Source organism: Siniperca chuatsi, linkage group LG24 (assembly GCF_020085105.1).
Source record: "Siniperca chuatsi isolate FFG_IHB_CAS linkage group LG24, ASM2008510v1, whole genome shotgun sequence".
Lineage (NCBI taxonomy): Eukaryota > Metazoa > Chordata > Actinopteri > Centrarchiformes > Sinipercidae > Siniperca > Siniperca chuatsi.
The window spans coordinates 8,797,368-8,812,049 of record NC_058065.1 but is presented as its reverse complement, the minus strand read 5'-3'; the positions used below and the strand labels follow the sequence as shown (position 1 = coordinate 8,812,049).

General features: G+C 38.9%; 2 protein-coding genes across 12 annotated transcripts in view; both read right to left on the bottom strand.

Moving 5' to 3' along the window:
• Positions 1–1,084, bottom strand: part of ptgfrnb (prostaglandin F2 receptor inhibitor b) — a 62,550-nt gene extending 61,466 nt beyond the window's left edge. The window contains exon 1 of the mRNA XM_044187703.1: positions 667–1,084. Within this exon, the coding sequence (XP_044043638.1) occupies positions 667–712 (46 nt within the window). The 5' untranslated portion in view covers positions 713–1,084. The remainder of the gene's footprint in view (positions 1–666) is intronic.
• A 4,676-nt stretch (positions 1,085–5,760) lies between these two features.
• Positions 5,761–14,682, bottom strand: part of LOC122872058 (T-cell surface antigen CD2-like) — a 36,278-nt gene continuing 27,356 nt past the window's right edge. For 5 of the 11 annotated variants that reach the window (XM_044187748.1, XM_044187751.1, XM_044187750.1 and 2 more), the window contains 7 exons: positions 10,940–11,230; positions 10,474–10,544; positions 9,347–9,527; positions 8,720–8,782; positions 8,475–8,552; positions 7,534–7,760; positions 5,761–7,434 (listed from right to left, as the gene is read on the bottom strand). In XM_044187748.1, coding sequence (XP_044043683.1) covers positions 7,345–7,434; positions 7,534–7,760; positions 8,475–8,552; positions 8,720–8,782; positions 9,347–9,527; positions 10,474–10,544; positions 10,940–11,230 — 1,001 coding nt within the window. In that variant the 3' untranslated portion in view covers positions 5,761–7,344. The remainder of the gene's footprint in view (positions 7,435–7,533; positions 7,761–8,474; positions 8,553–8,719; positions 8,783–9,346; positions 9,528–10,473; positions 10,545–10,939; positions 11,231–14,682) is intronic. The other 6 variants (XM_044187752.1, XM_044187749.1, XM_044187745.1 and 3 more) reach the window with 3 other exon arrangements.

The window sequence follows — 14,682 nt, the reverse complement described above, 5'->3', positions numbered from 1 at the left end:
TTATCCTTAGAATCGGTGAATAATGAAGTCATTACATTAGCTAAACACAATTGTATAGCAGTTTCTGCACAATGAGACGGTTAATTAAAAGGGGAAAATCTATCCAGAACCTTTCTGATTGGTGCAGTTCACCATCACAGGGAGAGACCATCGTGCCGAACTCCGTTTAACAACATGGCATTTTGGCATTTTTGCTTGTCGTCACATGCAGACATCTCTGACAACATAGCGTTTAGGATTTTTTCAATGCCCTGGATTCACTCTTCAATTCGGCATGGTCCAATACACCAAGCGACGCTTCTTTTTCACTTGCCTTTTAACTTTTTGACTCTGTTCGCTTGTTGCACTCTCGAACTTCTTCCCTCAAAATGCACGGCGGATGGCAGCAGGTAGCAGTGTGAACCAGTTGAAAAGGTTTCAAATTAATTGAAATTAAGTGTTGCTTGATCGATTGGAAATATGCCGGACTGGCTTGTGGATGTTAAAGATGCGGAAAATGCTTTAATTCATCTTTTACAAAGCATGTACGTATGCCGACAGCCAAGTAAAAAATTAAATTGACAGATTTCCAAATAGAGTTAAACATTGAGTTGCCCTTGCTGGAAAATGCCGACACTTATCGGAGTTAATTAGCTGTCAATGGTCAAGCAAAGAAACGTTTCTTACCTAGCATTAATAAACCAAATACGAGTGTGAGGAGGCAGTTATCCATTTTTATTCCTCTCTTCGTCCACTCTTATCTTTTTTTCCGTAAATTCCCCCCGTTTTCTTTGTCCTGTGTGTGGGGTAAGACCAGTCCTCTCCCGCCGCTGTCGGTCAATCCAATAAAACTCTCAGATCTGAGCAGTCAGTCCGCACCGGACACCGGGCGGAGCCGCAAAGCAAAACGGATGCACACCGTGCTTCCTAATCCAGCAAAACGGAGTCCAAATCCCAACCGGAGGATTTCCACACTGACACCGGACCGGTTAACTTGTCCCTGGGAATGAAGGCGAGATGGATAGAGAGGGAGAGAGAGGGGGGAGAGGCCGGAAGTTAGGTGACGGTCTGGAGGAGGAGTGGAGGGAAGCAGGGAGGTCCCAGGTGGAGAGAGAGAGAGAGAGATTCCCGTATCATTCTTACACTGCCACAAGGTTTATGGTGCAGATATGAGTCGTTATTAAATGTCAGATATTGCCCAGTCACTGTGGGCCACCTCTGATATGACAGCTTAAATTACTACTGCTAGTCTGTACATCTCTTATGTGGTTTAGGACCAAAATGCATCTGAACCCCTTTATGAATCTTGGAATTTGAAGAAACATTTATGATCTCCACAGTACCAAACAGTTGGCTACAACATTTTGGAAAATATGTCTGGTAAATATGTAGCTGGAGCCAGCAGCCAGTTAGCTTTTGTATGGACCCAACAACCTCAGATTTTGTTACTTTTGTAGCGAGCCAGGCTAGCTGTTTGCCCCTGTTTCTAGTCTTAATGCTAAGCTAAGCTAACTGACTGCTGGCTCCTGCTGCATATTTAACAGACAGACACCAGTGTGGTGGTGGTCTTCTTATCTAACTCTCAGCGAGAAAGGGAATAAGTGTATTTCCCAAAATGAAACTATAACTTTAAGCACACAATATTATCTACACAGCTCCCTCCTTATTTTATAACTCTACACAGATCTAATGCTACATTTTGATATACACTTCAGTGTTGGACAGTTGGTCTGGTTGTGTGCATATTGAGGTGGTGTTATGGTGTGCTGGAGTGTTGATGTGGTGTGTTTAGGGACCCCAGGAAGAATAGCCTCTGTTTTGATGAGGCTAATGGGGAACTTAAAGGTGCCCTGTGGAGTTTTCTTGTAAACAAACAAAAGTTATGTTTACATGCAGTATTTCTCACCAAAACACATTTTGTGTGTCCTTGAGGTCTAACAAACGTGTTGAATGCATTTCCTTCCTCATAAAACATTTGCAAAGCCAATTTTTAAAAATAAAGCGCCTTGATTTTATGCAATTAAACCTGCTTTAGCCTCTCGGTTGAAAAGGTGCAGTAGGTTCCAGTAAAAGCTGCAAACCCTTTAAAAAATTCTGGTTTCCATTTTGTAACTACTGATGACGCTTGACCACTTGATGTAACTGGTGGCGTCTGAAGACACTGTGACGCCGGGACCTCTGTTTATTCTGACAGTACAAGGTAATAAAGCAGAACCTCACTGTAAATAAAACTGTCCTACACAAATGAAATGAATAAAAATGACTGTATATGCATCGACAGTGACAATGGGGTAAACAAAATACATATAATAACCTGTCAGAAACAAAAGGATGTATTATAATGTTAAATGCAAAAAAATGACCCACCTCTCCCACGAGTAGGAGTCCAAAGGGGCGTGATGAAGGAATTTATAGCAGGGACCATAGAAGAAGAGATGACGGAGGTGGGGGCTACAATACACAGTTTACACATTGTACTGTAGATATTTTGTAATTATATAAGCAATATAATCGTACAAGTGATCCAGTTACACTGAAATAATGTTTTAAAGAAACTACATATTTGGAATTACTGATATGTATTGCCTTTCAAAAACTAAGCTGTTTTAACTGGTATGAAACCGTATTTCGGCGTCCATGTTCTTTCCCCTGCACGCTGCCCTCTTTAAATGCCTGTTGTCAGTTCCAGTCCTGTGGCCGGGCCCATGCTGTGTATTTGCACAGACCCACCGGGCAGGGCAAGGGTCACCGCTCAGTCAGAGAGGGAGGAGGAGGTGAGAAGTTTGGGTTCGTAACGTCAGGGTCAAAGGTTACATCTTCATGGGTCATCTGGTGTGATACGTGTGAGTGTCCTGTTATTAAAATGTGTGTGTGGCGGAGAGGAATCAAGCCAATGTGTGTAGCCCTCTACTGTATGTGGTCTCAACACGGTGGCATCTGTTCCACACACAACATCTGTTCAAACTCACACACACACGGACACACACCGGATGCAGTTTTATCTCACTGCCCTACTCCCCTATCAGTCATTAACCAGGTCATGGATTCTTGGCACTGGATCTGGTTTTAATGAATCTGGTTTTAATGAAGTGACAGCCTTTTATTTCAAACCAGCCGCCTCCGATATGGTGCATTTCAGACGATAAACCAGACTAAACTTGAAACCTCTGGTCCACTTGAGCCTTGCTTACTGTAAGTAAGCGGCGTCAAAACAGGCAACGCTGCAGGCAAATAATAATGTGATAACCTACAGAGTCAGAAAACTATCAAATACACAGTCAAAACCTAAATCCAACATCAAACCAGCATCAAAACCTTTTTAATCCTCAGTCTGAATTGTTGTATTAGCAGTAATAGTAGTTATTGTAGCTGTTGTAGTAGGAATGGCTCTAAAATGAAGACATTTTTTTTATCTATACAGACTTGAATCAGTTTTTATTATTGCAGCAACACAGCAACCACGGCCCAGTGTAGTAGCTAGTCATGTTGTTAAATTGGGGGAAAAACAATTTTAAAAGCTGATCAGAGTTCAGTTAAATCTGTAAACGACTACTACTACTAAAACCCTTTCTTCCATACTGAATTCATTCGTGTTCTCTCTGTACATTTGTGTTCATTGGAAGGTCATTTAAGTGAGAGGAGAGAAAGAATAAAGTAAGATTAAACTTTGAGGACAACTAAGACTGAGCTGGATCTAAATTCAGACTCTACCTCAGATTGTTCTGGTGTGACATTTCACCTCAAATGCCAACATACTGACCTATTGTAGAAAACACAGACATATAGCGCCATCTTCTGGAACTTCAACAACACAGATTTAGGACATAGCGCTATAAACTTACTGCATAAAACCTTGAATCTGGACTGTAATCTTGAAGGGGGGTGAGGATAATCTTCTTGGCCTTGTTAGATGGGTTTTCACTGTGTGATGCGTGTCACTATCATTACACCTGTAACTTTAAAACAAGTCTTCTTCTAAAAGATTGATCTGATCCTGTTTCTCATAGAAATGAGTAATCCCAAATTTCCCCTGACTGGCCCTGTGTACATAAAGCTACAACACCATCTAGTGGAGATAATGGGTCAATACAGACTGAAAAACAAAGTAAAAATCTGGAAATCTTTTATTTTCTTTTTGGTTGCTTTGTATGCTGTTTGGTGGATGTTTCTAATTTAAGCTCCTTCCCATGTACAATTTAATAGAATTAAAGAAAAGTGCACACTGTGTTAAATTCAACCAATAAATCCCTGCCAAATAGGAATCGAGCTATTAAAGATTTGGATTAAAAAGCCTCCATGTAGACTGAGGTACTGAACACTAACATCAACATTGCTGCAGCTGCAGAAAGAGAGGTAGGCTCGACAGAGTATTCCCAATGGCAGGATTATAGTCACATAAATAATGAAATAAATTAGGCAGGTAAGTAGCAAAATGCAATAAAAAGCCATAGAAGTAGAATAACATGAATAAAACCATGAGAACGGAGAATATGTATAGAATATACACTGTACAATGATAATTCATATATTGTAAGGCAAGTTTATTTGTACAGCACATTTCAACAACAAGGAATTCAAAGCACTTTACATGCAACATAGGGCAATATAAAAAGGCATTGAAATACAATTAAAAAGTTAAATAGAAAATAAAAACAAGCTAAAACAGGAGAGAAAAAGTTACCGTGCAGTGTAAGAAATGAATCACTATTTGACTGAGTAAAAGGCAGCGGCAAACAGGAAAGCCTTCAGTCTTAATTTAAAAGAACAGAGAGTTTCAGCGGAGCGGCAGTTTTTTTCAAGGTGCTAATTTTATGCACGGTATGGCAGGGCACTAGCTTCGGCGCTCGCATATATTAACACAGAACACATTTTCAGCTGGTTTGTTCTTGGCTGACGTGTTGGTGTTGAATCCCATAGGCCAGTGGCTCCCAACCTGGGGGTCGGGGCCCCAAATAGGTCGCAAGACAAATCTCAGGGGCCATGAGATGATTCATATTTCCTCAACACAAAACTGTGTTAATTTTGTTCCGTTTTCTCCAGTTGTCTTGTGAAATATTGGATAGCTTCACAGTCGTCTCCTGATTTCTGATCTGTGTGCACCTCCCTCTTTCTCTATAAGGGCTGAATGTATTTCCACACAAGCTAAGTTCTGTGTAGGCTGTGCCCTGTGTACACGCTGCCACACGGCTTCTCTGTCCACAGATTTGTTTGTAATAAACATATATTTGCAAAGCGCCAACTGGGGCTCATCGCGTTATTCCTTTATTCAATTGAGGACATCTCTTCAGTACAAGTTTTTCTTCAGCAGAGACTATGACAAGAGCACGATATATTAAGAGGGAATGACAGTTGTGAAAATCAGTTAACAGCAGCGCTGTGTGGGTGTAAAGGAACAGCAGAAAAGTAAAATACATTTAAATTCATGAAATAAAAGCAGCTCACTTTAGAATAGCTGGGAAAATGTATTTGATGGTAAATTTTGCAATTTTCTGTTGCCATGAAGCTGCAAGTACAGGAAAACCTCCGGTATACACACACACACACACACACCAGATAATAATCTTGCACTCAGCAGTAGTTCAGTATGTACATAAAAAAAAAACCCACAAACACATTTTCAGCAAAAAGACACAGGATATGCGACTGATACATCCACACACACACGCACACACACACACATACCCATCTGTCTGCATAGTTCTGTGCATTCAACCTGAAAAGCAACGCACTGCAGCGGTGAAAATGACTCAGTTTAAAACCACTTATATTTGACTGGAAAAGTTGCATCATAATTTACACCATTTATTTAAAAACTTCACTGCAGACAGTTTAAATGGACATTTTTACATTAAAAGCATAGACTTTAATGGATATAATGTAACCGCTTTGGTATGGTGGTTTTATAGATAAATAAAAAGGTAAAGGCAACCTTGAGTGACCTTGATGGTTTCCGTATAGAAACACGCATATGACCCTGCAAGATGAGCAAGTGTCTGTCTCGGTGCGATTCATCACAATCCTCAACATTTCTTTCATTCATCAGTTCCCGACACAAATACAAAAGAGAGATTACAAAGAACTGCATACAAATGTACATAAAATAGTTTGTTTTTGTAAAGTTTACATTAAAAGGCTGCTGTCAAAGTTTGTGGTTCTTACAATGAAAACATTTCAAATGACATTGATTTTTTGCAGCCGGTCAGGAAAGAAACGGGTAGAAAAGAAAATCAAGGCTGGACTGAACAGTAGCAGTACAGCGAACCTTCTGAGAGCATGTAAATGCAACCATGAAAGACATTATGGGATCACACTTCTGTTTGTCCACGAATTACACAAACAAGATATAATGAGTTAATTAGTGAGCTCTTGAGGTGCTGGTGGGTGGACTTTGTTACCTTCAGACAGAGCCAAGCTAGCCGTTTCCCCCTGTTTCCAGTCTTTCTGCTAAGCTAAGCTAAGGGCTAAGAGCTTCATATTCAGTGTACAAACGTGGTATCAATCATGATATGTTTGTGGACCCCATGACAACTTTTGTTCTGTGTTATGTTGTATTTGTACTACTGTCACTTGTTTCCACATTTGAAAACCAAACAAAAATTCAAGTATGAAAATTATAACAAAAACAGACATGACAAAGTTTGCTGAAATTCACTCATTATTTTTAGTTCCTGTAAATGCTGAATACAGAGAGGATATAGAGGGGAGTTATAGGGGATTATTTGACATACATATATATGTATATGTTATTTACTAAAGTATAAGGATTACTTATGTTAAAAAGTACTCTGAATAATAGTTTAACATTATGACCTTAATGTCTCATTATTTCGCTTCAGAGGAAGTTAAGTTAGAAGTTTTGTCTGAAAATTAATGTTGCACAAGGTTACAGTTCTGGCCACCATTTTTTGTCACATATCATAAAGTAATTAAATTGTAATAATGAGATAATAGTTTGATATCTTGAGAAAAAAAACACAATCTAATAGTTATTACAAGATTGCAATGGCAAAAAACCCCAATGCCATACATGTTATACAAATTAGGGCAGTCCAAGTTTGCTCACCGTGTCATAATAAGCTGAAAGCTTATGAAGATTCATAGTTTGAGTTCAGCTTTAACGAGCATCTTTCTACTTTGCTTTTACTTCCTGATGAAATCATGATGTTTAACGCCAAGGAGAGGCCGAAGAGGAGTGAAGTGTCATTAATCTGCTTTTCCTGGCTGAGTTTGGTTGAATTCATCTTCTTCAGTGAAGCAGAAACATCAATAGAGAAGAAGGGAGGAGAGAAGCAAATCAGGAAGGAATAAGCCGAAAATAAGAAGAGCACGTGAGAAACTTTTCTAAACTCCTTCACTCACACGGTGTCACACTCTTGGTGACTTGGGGGCTTTCTTCCTGGGCTGAGGAAGAGGAGGAGGCTGCTCGTCATCGTTATCAACTGGTATGGGGGGGGCCTGAGGGGAAGTGAAAAATAGCGTGTCAGATCAGACGCCACACTGGTAACACACACTGCAACAACTTTCCAGCGGTTTTTCGTTTTTATAATCTCCTACCTGTGCAGGTCTTCGGGGGCTGGGCTGAGGGTGACTCGGGTTGGGGGCTCTGGTACGCTGCTGGTTGTGGTGCTGTTTGGAGCGATGCTGGCGAGGACCGGTGTGGCCGGCCGGCTGCTGCTGGTGGTGATGATGATGATGATGTTGTTGATCGGGAGGATGATTATGTTGATGTTGATGCTGATGCTGTTGCTCACTGGTCCACGCCAAACGAAGCTCCCCCTCGTCTGTTGAGTAAGAAAATAAGCATAGATGACAGATCAGACTGAGCCATTTATTGTATGTGTGTATTTTTGTATTTGTACATATTACAAATAATCTCCATTTTATCACTGTACCTCAACACATACTATGTCTCAGAACAAGCCTTTGAAGGTTGCGGTCAGCTAAACCAAGGCTGCCATAAAGAATCTGATCTGCTTTGTGATCAACATATACATTGAGCTTTCAGGGGGATGCTGTGGTCATGCTGGAGCTCGTTTGATTATTAACCACGTGTTTGAAGTCTTTAAAGACTCAGACTTGTGTTTTAGACTTACTGTTTACAATTCTTATGGCTCTTTTTTAAAGTATGAAAATTGAATTTGTATTTCTTTCATATGTATTTCCCCACACTTCCACGTGGTAAGCAATGTATGGAAGGATTAGTGAAGAGTATAAAAAAAGATGAACATTTCTTATTATTATATTATATAGTAATGCAATTGATTTTGACATGTTTGCACATTTCCTTCTTTATTTTTCAGGAGGGTGCTGTAGTAAACATAGTTAACTGTAAATCTAAATATTGGCATTTTAATCACCATTTTACCAAATTTCAAAAGTATACGACCTACAGTGCATTTTGGGTCTTCAGTTAAGGTTATCGTTAGGGCAAAAGTTGAGGTTAGCCATTTTTTAAACAAGGTGGTTAAAAACAAACAAACAAACAAACCCCTTACCCTTCAGTTGCAAGCGTTTTTTCCGTCTGGTCTGGATGCAGCAAACAATGACGATGATAATCAGCACCAGAACAACACCTGATGAGGATGGATCATGTTAATAATTTGAACAAGACATGTAAAATTCAACAATTGCATATTTCAATCAATTATAATTTCTTTAACCATAATTCGTTATTTAATCTTAACCATATACAGTCCAGTATACTGTACTATACTGTAGCTACACAGGAGAGCAAACATACCTCCTCCGCCGCCCACGAAAATCCAGGTATTAATTCCAAGTACTTTGTCAGGGAAAAAAGGCTCTTAAGGAGGAAAGAGGAGAAGAAACACATTGCAGAAGTATTGATTTAATGTATTTTCTTTTAATAACTGGGTTTATTAAAATGGCTATTTCAGTGTCAAAAACTATGACTTTTGGAAAGTGAAGCTATCTAATGGACAAAATTCTTAAGCAATCGCACAGCAATGTATCCAACCCAAGGACACTGAATGAATGGGCTGAAAGCAACACATTACCTGCATCAATTTTCACCTCTCTACAAACAAAATCTTATGTCATAATCATTTTGATAGATGCCATTATCCCACTAAATGATTGTGTTTCCTCAGGAGTCTATTTATTAATTTTTGTGTAGAAATGAACGTGATCAAAATGTCTCCTTAGAATTCTGATTAATTCAATCAATAAACAACAAATATTTAGCAACTCTTATCAATACTGTTCTGTATGCAATCAAGTCTAGTCCATACCACATTTAATAAAAGTGTGTGATTTCCATCATATGTGAAGCAAAAGTCATTGGCTGGGCCACATCCCACTGTTTACAACAGACATGTGGCTGTAGTAACCGCTGGATAACACTCACTGGGAGGATCAAAGCAGGGGTTGTCAACCGTTGTACTTTTTAAAGAGCTGATGGCGTTGGAAACTTCGCAATGGAAGGAATCTTTGTGCATCTTTTTGTCTTCTAGTATCAGAGTCTGATTGGTTTTCTTTGTCAACACCTTGTTATTATGAAACCATTGAAAACTGGGATTGTCAGCCTGCTGGGGGAAAAAAACACATCATTAATAGATGGATTATTAGAGGGTTATCATGAAAATATGTAGACCTTCAAGTTTAACACAAAAGACCTAGAGTAAAACCTTGCAGGACAAATTAAACATGAGAACCTCTGCACGAGAACACAAAGTAGGCTCCAAACACATTTTAAGGACACATACTATTTTCTTAGGCTTTGATCCTTTAGTTATCCAATATGCTACAGATGAGGGCTAAGCTGAGTAGCTGAAAAATCTGAATATCCAGTAGGAATACTGTGTTTTTTGCAATGTGAGATTCATCAAAAAAATTTTGCTCATATCTTCTCATAGATTTCCCAGGATTTCCTTGTTATGTGGAGGCCATGTGCAGTTGGAGAGCTCAGACATGAAACAAGTGTGAAAAGTTCATTATGACCGTGGAAATGGTAGTTTGACAAAAGTAATATTAACCGCATTTCAGAGTTGGGTTTTTTTTGGTCAAATACATTTTTTGGTGAGTGCGTGGAACTAAGTATAACTACCCCTGTTTCTTTCAGTGACTACTGATGCAGGTTGAGTATTGACCTATAATGCCCAAAATGCCCTATAATCAGCTAATGCTATGACCTCCAACTCAAGAAAAAACAAGAAAAAAAAAAACAACTTTCAACTTGTGCATGGAAAGAAAGAATATTCTTTTACTTTGTTATTTCTGATAATGGTTGTTTACAGCAGCCAAAATCGGCTAAAAATAATGTGGGATTTTGTTTTTCACTTATATAATAAAATAATAAATCACAAATCCAAACCTTCAGTCAGTTAGTGCCTACAGTGAGTGCCTAACTCAACTCATGCCTGGTTTTAGATTCTCCAAAAACATCTTCATGGGGGAATCATTTGGAAAATACTCCACTTACAACGTGGCCCTACGAAGCTTTGTAACTAAAACATACTGTACATTTGTTCTCACCTGATCAATGTTGCAGGTTAATGAAACAGATGGGGAACACTTAAAAATCACTCGAGGCATCGGGACAGGGTCTGAGTAGAGAAGATTTGATTAGATCAAACAGTATTTGAAGTAGTGCTCATTATGCACTGTAAAAACGTTGGAATTATCGTATCACGACAAACATGAAAACAGATCTGAACTAATGACATATTACCAAATTTTATTTTCTGATGTTTGTTGATTATATTATACAGCTTCTGATGCATCACAACACACTTAAAGACTCCTAGGAGTTTTGATGACCAGATTTAAAATGGGGTATGGATATTTCATGTTCATATTAATGAGAACATATTCAACAGATAAGGTAAGAAAGCCTTTGTTTCTGAGCCCGGTAAGGCATAAAAAAGGGATGCAAAGTAAGATATATCAAGATATACTGGAATAAAAAAAGGAAATTCAATCAGAATTTGTTGTTACCTACCCAATATACATAACCGTGTGCCTTTCAAATTCGGTATTTGTTTTCCATCACTATCATGAACCTCGGGGTAGTATTTCCCTGCGTCGCTTTTCTGCAGATTTGTCAGCTTCAGGGATCCATTTTCATAAATATTCTCCTTCGTCCCTTCGACAAAAACGTTGTTTTGTCTTCGATGTACGATTACTTTACTGTCGCGCATCCATTTCAATCTGTTAGAGCTGGTGAGTTTATGGGCCAGAATCACAGTGTAGTTCCCGCCTGTTGCAGCATTGTAGTCACAATCCTTAGAATCTTTGGAACAGAAAGACAGGTGAAGAAATACACAGAAGAATCAGATGACACTCAGTAAATGTAGCAGTGAGTCATGTTATGTGTGCCCCAAACAATCGCACGACAATTCATGTGCAGAATACTTCGATATTTTTGTGCATGCCAACTTCAGTGTTACTGATATTTTTTATGTTTTCAAAAGCCTCATTAGTGAACTCTAGTGGCTGCAGTGTTTGTTACACCCTAAAAAACAAAGGAGTTGGCTGGAACAAACAAATGTAGACCTGAGGGTGGCACCAGTGGAATGTTAATGTAGTGAAAATGGAAACGGTGCGTCCTGTGGGAAGCATGAATTCGCTCAGTAAATTTCATGGCAATCTGCCAGGGATTTTGACATTTCTTTTGAAGGTGGAAAGTTGATGGTGGTGCAAGAGGAAAAGTCAGTGGAGTGGTCACTAAAACATGAATGTCCTTTCCAAATTTCATAGCAAAAGTAGTTGTCAAGATGTCACAATGCTATGAACTTTAAGTGTCAGACTCTGGTGGTGAATGATAAATATTTACTGTGGGCTTACAGTTTTTCACATATCCAATAGAAGATTCTTCTTTTCAGATCAAACCGCATTAGCTGGGCATGAAGCAGAGGCGGTAAGACCACAGGGGAACCAACAAAATGACAAACACCAGCCTGTAGGTGCTTATTTCAGCATCAAGAGCTGCTGCATAGAAAATGCACTCAGAGTGTGCAGTGCCACTGCCAACCAACACCATCCCACCACCTCCTGCCTCTTTTGTTCTTGAAACCAAAGAGCTCTTACATACCATGAGATGACCCTAGACAAAGTCTATGAATATCTGCACCATATTTTGTGCCAATCCATCTGGTAGATGTTGGGATATTTCACTGGATAAGTTAAAACTCTGACCTGCGGGTGGCGCTAGATGAAAAGTCAGGGGATCATCATTAGGATTCATCCTCTGGGGACCATGAATGTCTGTACAAAACCTCATGGCAGTCCACATAATAGTTGTTGAGATATCAACATTCTGGTCTCCACTAACTCGTTCACTGACTCGCCCCTCCTACCTCTTCCCTGAACTGTACTGTACAGTATGTATTAACCCGACCCTGTGAGAAAAGCAACCACTTGGGCATTGGTGTGCATGCTCTCTGGGTGCTGGGGCCGGTGGGGGATTCGCCAAGCTCTGGGTGACTGACTTGGTGACTCGAGTGACATGAAAACCTGACTCTTTTTAGGGAGTGACTCATACATACTCGAGTCAGCAAAAAGAGTCGAACCTCCCATCTCTAATGCATAGTCACATTCGTAGGCACAAGAAGAAATTGATTGCTTGTTTGGATTTATAAGCATACTTCAAAGCATTTGGCCACATTAAAAAAAAAATCGTTTTTGAAGCTGCTTGTCCCCTACTCCTGTGTGTGTGTGCACCTTTCACACTGTGTGTGTGTGTGTGTGTGTGTGTGTGTGTGTGTGTGTGTGTGTGTGTGTGTGTGAAACTGTCTATGAAGCCGCACTGCACAGATCGTTTCACCATGTCACAAAGCGTGACTGCACTGAAGATGGATGATGTGTGTATTATATCCTGTTGTCTCTGTTCAGACCACAGTCTGCTGAGAAGCCTCACACAGCCAAACACACTCCTGTATGTGTCTGTCTCAACGTCCTACCTTCACTTTCATGTGCTAAAGGACTACTTTGTCACCAATTCTGAAGCAAAACTTATTTGTGGTAAATATATTAGTAAAAAGTAAACCAATAGCATAGCATTTTCTGTAATAAAGTGGTGTAGAAAAATGAGCCTGAATCTTTGATTTGCAATTACAGAATGTAACTTGCGTTTCATTTTCTGTGAAGGGTCCCACAGGAAAATAATGGTCACGAGTCATCGTCTGATGAGGTAGTAGGACGTATGCTTCCATACGACAATATAAAACCCCAAAGATATTTGTGGTTTAGGGCTTTCTTTGAAACACACATTTGAGTCACTAGTCAAGACAGGGTTAATGACTTAATTTCAGTGGAAACTGAAGAAATGTGGCAGTAAGTGCCCTTCTGTTGTGACGATTAAGACAAAACGGGTAAAATCAACCCTAAACCTAACCTGCTGTGTCAACATCAGCAGATACGTTTTGAAGGCAATGTACACCTGGAGTACATATTTTATCAACATAATGAGGAAACATTTTTAATAGACGTATCTGCAAAGTCACAAAATGTCTGTACTGAATTTGTTTCATCATTTTATTTGTTTTCCTACAATAGTGAACATGTTTATGGTTAAGTTTAGGCAACTCACAGCAGTTTATTAAGGTTTGGGAGAGATTAAGGTTTTCCATTAATCTGATTAATTAAGCTTTTAATCTAGCAGGAAAATGAGAAGTGCTTTTGGTTATGATTTAAAAAAACCAAAAAGACTTTAGCATTAGTATAGTTACGCAATACTCTGGATTATTATAATACTGGATTACTGTGGTGAGGGCTTAAGCAGAAACAAACAAAAAAATAATACTACATCCTCTTTCTGTGACGCATATACAGTTACTGTATGTCCATGAAGCATCTTTCATTTTTCAACAAAATTCATTTTTGAGCAATACCAGTTGCATAATACATGATCCACGCCACTGATTAGCTGGTTGTATTGCTGGCATCACTCCCTTCTTTGTCATAATATATCTGATTATCACAACTAGCAGTATACAAGTTCAAATCATCAAAACAGAGCTTTTCCCGATTGTGACATCAAACTGAGAGGAAGTTAAATTATGCAATTCACACACAGCTTCATACTTCAACAACTTTACATCTCCCAGGGCAAAATCCAACTATTACATTTCCATTACCCATCATGCCCTCTTAAACATAAAAGACAGCTCACATTTAGATTTTTAAGCCCCTTTTTCACCTATAACAATTAGATTATTCAAGATATCACATACTATTTTAATATAATCGTGACTTAAATGTCTTATTATATTGGGGAATTGGGATTCTGTGCCTTTTGGTCTACCTGAGTCCGTTTCTTGGACTCATTCCTCTCAGTTTTGACAGAAAGAGAAGTCCCAGAACAATAAGGAACAGTATTTATTCTCTTAATATAAGGTAATTAAGTCGTGATCAATTTGACATCTCAAAATAATGAGTAGATTACACAATTATCTCGGGATAATGATCTTCAAACAAGCAAAAGAATATTTTATCAAAGCTGTGAAGAAAAATGTATTCTCCACTTCCACAAGACTAAGTGATTGTTTATCTAATTTGAAAATTTCAATGAACATCAGTCACTCAGTCCTTTAAAATGTAACATGTTTTTGCTTTCAATCATTTTACAACAGCATCTATTGCTTTTTTCAATTCAAAATAGAGTTAAATTGTTATTAAAAAGGAAGAAGCTTTTGCCCACAGAACAAACAGTAATTCCAGGAAGCAACACAAGAATGTGTGTAG